Genomic DNA, 9,070 nt, shown 5'->3' on the forward strand with positions numbered 1-9,070 from the left:
AGCAATTCAGATTCTGATTAATTTTACTCAGTTATGGAAGATGTTATATGAAATCTCTTCTTGCAGAATATCTGTGCATTAATTGATGTTGATATCTAGTGTGAAGTTCTCCTGGTTGGGTGTTGAACATCTTACAAGCATGCATAATGGAAATGTTTTGTTGCTGCATTCTGAGCTAAGGGGTGAAGTGATTCTGTTGGCACTTGATGCACAGCTGCTGATTCTGTGCCATAGAGTGTCTCACATTTCCCTTTTTCTTTTCTCCATTTATTTTTGTTTTGTAGTAGAGCCTTACTGTATCTTCCTGGTTGGCCTGAGCTCCCTATGTGGTTCATTCATGCTAGGATGCTGGTATTACAGGCATGTCCCACCACCACATTTGGCTTTATGTCTCCCTTCAGATGCTGTTATTGCAAGGAACTTATATATACTACTTTGTGGTGTCTTAGTTCTCATGCATGTGTGTGTGTTCATACGTGCTGTATATTCATGCATGTGCACCTGTGTGTGTTCTTTCTTGTGTGCAGATGTGGAGGTCAGAGGTTGACTTTTCATGTCATCTTGTCACTCTTCACCTTATTTTTTTTATTTTTATTTGTTTGCTTATTCTTATTTTTATGTTAATTGATGTTTTCCTTCATATTTCTGCCAGGAGAGTGTCAAATCTCTTGGAGTTGGAGTTGAGCTGCTATGTGGGTGTTGGGAATTGAACCTGGGTCCTTAGGAAGAACAGCCAGTGCTCTTGACCCCCGAGCCATCTCTCCAGCCCCCACCTTATATATATTTTTAATATATATGTGTGTGTGTGTGTGTTGGGGGGTGGGGGATGCATGGGAGTGCAGGTCCTCTCAGAGGCCAGAATCAAGCATCAAATTCTCCTGGAGCTGGGACCCACCCACTGTGGGTGCTGGGAACTGAACTCTGGTCCTCTGCAAGAGTAGCAAGCATTCTTAACCTCTTCACAGCTCTCTTCTTTATCTTCGTTTTTTTGAGACCAGGTCTCTTCACTGAACCTGAAGCTCACATTTGGGTTAGAGTGGCTGCTCAATGAGCCTCCTCTTGTCTCCACCTCTTTCCTGGAATTACAGATCTGCATGACCATGCTCAGCCTTTCTGTGGGCATTGGGGCTTGAATCCAGCAAGCCCTTCGTCACTGAACCACACCTCAGCCTCAGTGATCCTTCTTACACGGCAAACCACACCAGCTCATGGTCTTTAAGTGAATTGAAGGGATTTGTATCCTCTTTAATCATTGCAGTTGCTGTTTGATTTTATCAGAAACTTAAATTTGAACACTTTCAAGACACGCAATAGCCTGCTCTATATACTAAAGATTATATATTTAAAAAAGCAGCCAGAAGATTCTTAAGTAGTGATGCCCCCACCCCTTTGAAATAAATGGCTGTGCATACTAGAATGATTGCTGTGTAAGGGGTTGAACATACATCATTTTAAAGTATTCAGGGAGTGTTGGGAAGACCTGCTTATGCAGAAGTAATGATGTATTTTACATCATTTGATTATGGGCTTCTTAGGGCAGGGTTTATCTGTTTTATTCATTGTCATATCCTTAGTGCCATTTCTAGTCAGTACATACTTGTATGAATAAACACATAATTCTATTTTTGCTGGTGGTTAAAATTTACTTTAAGTTGTACTTTGTAAACCCAAATAACTATATAACATGAAAATAAGGATTTTTCCTTTATAAATTTTTTATAAGTAATATTTTAGACTAAAACATATCTCCAGTTAATTTTATTGCAAATTCTACACAAACTTGTTCTTCTATTGTACTTAAATATATCTGTCATTTTTGTATTTTCTTTCTTTAGCTATTCTGTTTGAATGTGTACACACAATCTATTCTATTTATCCTAAATCAGAATTACTTGAGAAGGCTGCCAAGTGCATTGGAAAATTTGTTCTGTCACCTAAAATAAACCTCAAATATTTAGGTAAGGTAATTGGTTCTTATAATGGAAATTGGAAAGAGAGCTTTTGAAATTTGTTGGGTACGTATTTCAGGTCGTTGAACTATAATGTGATCTTTATTTCTAGGACTGAAGGCTCTTACCTATGTTATCCAGCAGGATCCTTCTCTGGCTCTTCAACACCAGATAACCATAATTGAATGCCTAGACCACCCTGATCCCATTATTAAAAGAGAGGTAAATTAGGGCTGAAGAGAGATGACTCAGCAGTTGAGTGCTTGCTGCCCTTCTAGAGGACCTGAGCTCAGTTTCCAATACCCACCAACTGCAGGGGTATTCAGTGCCCTGCCTTCTCCTGGCCTCCAGGCATCTGCACACATGTGGCATATATTCACACAGACACAGATACAGATCCACATAAATAAAATAAAATCTCTTTTTTTAAAAAGAGAGGTAAAATATTTTGAATAGTGTATGTAAAGTGGTAAGTTTTAAAAACTTTTTGTGATATTCTTGAGAGAGTCAAATGACAGCCAGTGGATGTGTATGTATGCAAGTATATTTTAACATTTGCATTTATTTAATTCTTACTACTTATAAAATCTTATTTTTATTCTTTGACTGTCTGGTGTATATGATGAATGTTAGTCATTTTTGCCTCCTGTTACCCTCTCTTATCCCCATTTCTCCTTCCCACCACGTTTGTGTGTGCGAGTTTAATTAGATAGAATTGTTTGTATGAACATGGGTGGCTAATCACTGAAGAAAGCTGATGCCCCCTCTTCAGCCTCTGTAAACTGTTAGGTAGTCCCTCATGGAAGGTTATTTGTTTTCTAAAAAAGTATTGCTAACCTGGGTTTTTTTGTTTTATAAGACTGGGTCTTGCACAGGCTAGACTCAAACTTGTGATGGCCCTACCTCTGCCACCTAATGCTAGGATTATAGGTGTGTCACCTTAGCCAGCTCATAGGAATGTTCTCGTGAACTGGGAAGTTTAAGTCCAGATCTATATCTATATCTATATCTATATCTATCTCTCTATCTCTCTATTTCTCTCTCTCTCTCTCTATCTATCTATCTATCTATCTATCTATCTATCTATATATATATATATATATATAGAGAGAGAGAGAGAGAGAGACATTTATTTATTTATTTATTTATTTATTTATTTATTTATTTTCTAAGTACTATAATGGGAACTGCTTTCTAGTCCTGGGTCCTTAAATTAGTATAAAATAAAACATACCCCAGTTAAGTATAATACATAATTTATGTTGGCCATTAAATGAGTTCATTGTTAAATAGGAAAATTGATAAAATTCTGTAGAACTATAAGATAATTTGATCTTCTTGGAAGAAAAGTTGCGCTCATATGCCTAATACTGTTCTGGCTTCTTTTATTAAATTGATCCAGTGTCCACTTGGGTATCTGCATAAAGAGTTCTGTTCATTCTTTTATAGAGAAATCACTGTATCTTCATTTTAAGTGGTATATGGGGCCTATAACAGCCCTGGCTGTCCTAAAACTTGCTTTGTAGACCAGGCTGGCATCAAACTCACAAAGACCTGCCTCTGCCTTCTGAGTGCTGGGATTAAAGGTGTGGGCCACCACACCCAGTATTATAATGAGGAGTCTGAAGAAAGAATGTAGACTGAGTGATGGCTCAGTGAAGAGCATCTGCTGCTCTGACAGAGGACCCAGGTTTGGTTCCCAGTACCCACATGGCCATTCATATTTCTAATCCCAGTTTTCAGGCACCTAGTGCCCTTTTGTGGCTCTAGCACCAGGTACACATGATGCACAGACACACATGCAGGAAAAACACATACATGTGAAATAAAAATAAATAAGCCCTATTTCTTTTAAAAAGGATATTAAAATACCTTATAACTTCCAACCAGAGAGGTAAAATGGAGCTTGACTGAACACTATATTATGCCTAACAGTTGTTTTTAAAAGATTAGGAATTTTGAATTTTAAAAGGTATTTTAAAAATAAATGATTTGCATATGTGCATTTACATATATACATGTATTTAATATTTTAATATAGCTTAAAAATTAAAAAGACTCCAAGGGTAATAAAAACTAATTACACAGCTTATTTGTTTTATCAGATAGACAGCATGCATTTTTGTGTTACAGAGTCAGCTGAGCACAGTTCAGCACATAGCTTCCTTATCATTATTAACTTCTGATATCATTTATTTCTTTTTCTTTTAACCTTTAGGTATCTTTTTAATAAAACACACTTGTGCCACAGCTCTAATATGTGGCCCACGCGTGAGTCCGAGTCTTTCTAGAGGAAGCAGTCTCCTCCTGGTGCCCTTTGGTCACAGTGTAGATACTAAGGGCATCTCCATACTGTGTCCCTCCCCCTCAGCCGTAGAAACAAAGCATTCTTTCACCAGCCTCAGGACTTGCTCCCCTCCCCAGTTTCCTCATTTCTCCTTCATATCACTTACATCTTGCAAGTCCTCTCTCCCTCCCAGACTTTTTCCTTCTTTTATTTTTTTGGCATTGGAGAATAGGACCTAGCACCTCTCATATTCTAGGCAAGCAAATGCTCTGCTACTGAGCTTTATCATCAGCGAAGTCAGCATTTCCTTATCACCTGTTAGCTAAGTGTCCTGAAAATCTGTACAAAAGCAGAACAGTTAACTTATTATAAACACATTTATTCTATCTATTGATGTTCACACATATGGTTTTATAATACTGTTTGTATTTCTCTTAATAGACTCTGGAACTTCTTTACAGAATTACAAATGCACAGAATGTAGTAGTTATTGTACAGAAGATGCTTGAATATTTACATCAAAGCAAAGAAGAGTATATCGTCATCAATTTAGTTGGCAAAATAGCTGAGTTGGCTGAGAAATATCCTTTGCTTCAGTTGTGAATTCACTGACCTGAAATGGTGGTACAGTTGAGGTCAGGGACCCCAATTAAGTCATTCTTAAATCCTGTTCTTTGTTTGTTTGTTTTTTTGTTTGGTGTGTGTGTGTGTATGTATGTATGTGTGTGTTTTGAGACAGGGTTTCTCTGTGTAGCCTTGGCTGTCCTGGAACTCACTCTGTAGACCAGGCTGGCCTCAAACTCAGAACTTCGCCTTCCTCTGCCTCCCAAGTGCTGGGATTAAAGGTGTGCGCCACCACTGCCCGGCTTAAATCCTGATTCTTACATCTCAGAATTTATGTGGACTTCTTGGGGGTTGCCTTTTTTATATATATAAAGATGTTTCTTGGAACTTGGGTCTTGGTTTAATGTATTCTGCCATAGGCAGTGCTGGGGCTTTGTTCTAGCAGAATGGTCAGCTTTAGAACTGATAACAAAGGTATTAGAAAGAGGTTAAAAATTCGCTCAAGTGGACGCACCACAGCTTTTGCCCCCTCTGAAATATGTAGGAATCTTCCATTATTTGTTGGTCCTAGACGGCCTGTTCATTTCTTCAGATTATTCATGTTTGTTTATTGACTACTTGCTATGTGTGAGCCAAGTGCTTGATAAAGTAATGTAAGCTAAGTTTATTCACTTACGAGCACACAGTTTATGTAGGACTGGGCTATAGAGCATTCTTGATAGAGTTAAGCTGCCACTCTGGCATGAATTGTGTTGAAGAGAGTATGATTTCAATGTATCACATGAGGAAGTGACTTGTTCTTAACACTGGACACATATGCTCCTGACAATGTATGGTTTATTCAGACAATGAATGCTGTGTTTTCAGTGGGAGGAGATGTAATGCACCCTGATATTCTCAGTAACTTCCTGAGACTGCTAGCAGAAGGTTGGTAAAGAGATTACAATTATTTTTTATTACAGTCATTGGTAATATGAGTGGAAACTAAACTGGTGTTGGAATTTCTTTGTAGGTTTTGATGACGAAACAGAAGATCAACAATTAAGACTCTATGCAGTTCAGTCTTACCTTACTTTACTAGATATGGAAAATACTTTCTATCCACAGAGATTTCTCCAAGTCATGAGTTGGGTGAGCAAAGTGTATTGCATACAAATTATTATAACAATGTATTTCCTCTGGAAGTCATTCAACTCCTCTTGCTGGTTTCCTTCCCCAATGTTACTTTTATCCTGTAACTGTTGATTTTATTTTTTCTTTGTACTGTCTGGTCTTTAGTAAGGTTGGGTTGTTGTTGTTGTTGTTGTTTGTTATGGTTTTTTTAGACAGTCTTATGAATCCCAGACTAGGCTCAAACTTGCTGTGTAGCCATGCAAAGCCTTGAACTTCCAACTCTTTGGTCTCTACCTCCTAGGATTAAAAATAAAGTTACTTCCTATTCCTGGGTTGGCATGCACAACAACCATGCTTGGTTTTAGGCTTGTTGGGCATCAAACCCAGGCCTTCATGTAGTCTAGGCAAATACTGAGCTGCATTCCCAGACCCTCTGTGTATATTTTTACACATAACACCATTGGCATTTGAATGTACTTAATGGGAATAATAGGAAATAACTGATCTCACAGAAGTCCATTAAAAATTAATTTTGGGGGCTGGAAAGATGGCTCAGTGGTTAAGACACTTATTGCCCTTCCGAAGGTTCTGAGTTCAAATCCCAGCAACCACATGGTGGACTCATAACTATCTGTAATGGGATCTGATGCACTCTTCAGGGGTGTCTGAAGCCATCTACAGTGTACTTACATATGATAAATAAATATATCTTTGGGCCGAAGCGAGAAGAGAAAGTGTCTGAAGACAGCTACAGTGTACTTACATATAATAAATAAATGAATCTCTAAAAAAAATTAATTTCTGAGGTTGAACTCAGGTTGCCTGCTCTTCTGTAACTTTCCATCTTTTATTTATTAAAGCTTCCTTTAACATTACTGCTTTGTTATTGTTTGTCTTGAGAGGAGCAGACACTTCCTTTGTAGCCTAGGCTGGCCTTGAGTCCATGGCTCTTGTGCTTCCACCCTGCAAGTAGTAGGACTAACTACAGGCCTGCACTGTCAGATCCAGAACTTCTATTTGTTTTTAAACTGGTGTCTCACTATGTTGTTTAGATTCTCCTCTTTTTGGCTTTTAAAGACATGTTGTCACTGTAGCCCAGGCAAGCCTGACACTCACTGTGTAGCACTAGCTGGCCTGGAACTCATGGCAGCCTGCTGTCTCAGCCTCCAAGTGCTAGGATTATAGGCATGAGCCACGGTTCCTTCTCCTCATCCTATATCTTCTTTTTGTTGAGACAGGGTTTCTCTCTGTAGCCCTGGTTGTCCTGGAACTTGCTCTATAGGCCAGGCTGGCCTTGAACTCACAGAGATCCACCTGCCTCTGCCTCCTGAGTTCTGGGTTTGTTTGTTTGTACTATTATTGTGCTAAAGACAAGAAGATATGCAGTAAATGCCATTTTGGAAAGATTTTCTATTCCTTGAATGTTAATTTTAACATTTATAAATGATTGTTAGGCCAGTTAAATGGTATATCCCTTGAGTAAGTTAGATGTGAAAAAAAAAGTATATGTCCCATGATCAGCCTTTGTGACGGAGTCCTGTGGACTGTCTTCATCTGTGTCAACTGATGCTTGTCCAGGTGTGTACTCTGGTTCCTCTCTACAGTCACACTAAATTACACTTCCCGATGGGAGAAACTAGAAATCTGGTTTTATGAAAGACCACTGGATGGTAGTGGCGATGCATGCCTTTAATCCCAGCACTTGGGAGGCAGAGGCAGGTGGAGTTTGAGGCCAGCCTGGTCTACAGAGTGAGTTCCAGGACAGCCAGGGCTACACAGAGAAGCCCTGTCTCAAGGAAGGCAGGCAGGTTAGAAATCTTCATTTCGTAAAATCTTAACTCTCACTAACATTGGAGACCTACCTGTTTTAAGTTTTACTGGAAAATAAGCCAGCATCTATCTGGAAGCTAGAAGAATGATAACATATAAAGGTATTTTACTTTATATATTGTTACTGTCGAGTTCCAGTTCTTTTGCATTGAGGGTACGTACAGTCTTGGTATGATTTATGTTTCTTTAATAATATTCATCTTACAGGGGGAGAGGGGAAGGAACAGGTGTTTTTTGGGTTTTTTTTAGAGGAGAAACTGGGAAAGGAGATATCATTTGAAATGTAAATAAAGAAAATAACAAAAATATTTATCATAAAATATGTATAATACAGATAAAAGTTCATTCTAGCTGTGGGTCTAAATTGGTATACTATCTGACTTGGTATTTACATATACACTAACTTTATTTTACCCTAGGTGTTAGGAGAGTATTCCCACCTCTTAGATAGAGAAAGTCCAGAGGAAGTTATAACCAGGCTCTACAAGTTGCTTATGAGTGACTCCATTTCTTCGGAAACAAAAGCATGGTTGTTTGCTGCGGTAACCAAGTTGGCACCTCAAGCTCATTCTTCTCACGTAGTTGAGAAATTAATCCAAGAATTCACTGTATCCTTGAATACTTGTCTGAGACAACATGCATTTGAATTGAAACATCTGCATGAAAATGTAGAGCTTATGAAGAGCTTGCTTCAGGGTGAAGACATAGTGGTAAGAATCTTGTGCCCCATTTTGTCAAAATCTTGTTGCCTAAACAGCAATTCTTGCATATGTGATATATAAGGAATATATATCAAAATATAGCTTCTGTTGCATGGATGATGAACTTTGTAGTTTTTCTCAGGTTGGTAGGGAAAGAACTGGAGAGGTCCTATTTAATGCTGGTTCTAAGTAGGAGCCAGAGAGTGTCTCTTCCTGAGAACTGCAGTGTAGATGGTTCAGCTTGGGATGGTCTAGAGATGTGGGAAAGGCTAGGGAAACCTATGTGGGGCGGGGATGGTGTCCTCTGAGTTTAACAGGCTCTCTAGCCTTGGGTGGACTTAACATAGAAGTTGGGTTCTGGAAGGTCAAGTTCTCACATTTCCACCAAGTCAGTGACTGCCAGGGCTTTGTCTTTGAAATTTGAATAGTGAAATTCACAGACCATAGAAGAGTAAGATTCAGGAAGAAGTTTTATTGTGCAATCATAGGTTTAAAAGAATTTGAAGAGAAAAAAAGCAGACAGAGCTTCTGTACAGCAAGCGCAGGTCCTGAGAGGTAGGATGCACTGAGAGGTGGGATGCACTGAGAGGTGGGATGCACTGAGAGGTAGGATGCACTGAGAGGGG

General features: G+C 38.8%; 1 protein-coding gene across 4 annotated transcripts in view; it reads left to right on the top strand.

Annotated features, from left to right (window-relative positions):
* Ap4e1 (adaptor related protein complex 4 subunit epsilon 1) overlaps positions 1-9,070 on the top strand; it is a 71,631-nt gene that overhangs the window by 37,244 nt on the left and 25,317 nt on the right. For all 4 annotated transcript variants that reach the window (XM_031371792.1, XM_031371793.1, XM_031371794.1 and 1 more), the window contains 6 exons: positions 1,836-1,958; positions 2,062-2,171; positions 4,678-4,817; positions 5,615-5,727; positions 5,813-5,931; positions 8,163-8,453. In XM_031371792.1, coding sequence (XP_031227652.1) covers positions 1,836-1,958; positions 2,062-2,171; positions 4,678-4,817; positions 5,615-5,727; positions 5,813-5,931; positions 8,163-8,453 — 896 coding nt within the window. The remainder of the gene's footprint in view (positions 1-1,835; positions 1,959-2,061; positions 2,172-4,677; positions 4,818-5,614; positions 5,728-5,812; positions 5,932-8,162; positions 8,454-9,070) is intronic.

Source organism: Mastomys coucha, unplaced genomic scaffold (genome assembly GCF_008632895.1).
Source record: "Mastomys coucha isolate ucsf_1 unplaced genomic scaffold, UCSF_Mcou_1 pScaffold15, whole genome shotgun sequence".
NCBI classification, from domain to species: domain Eukaryota; kingdom Metazoa; phylum Chordata; class Mammalia; order Rodentia; family Muridae; genus Mastomys; species Mastomys coucha.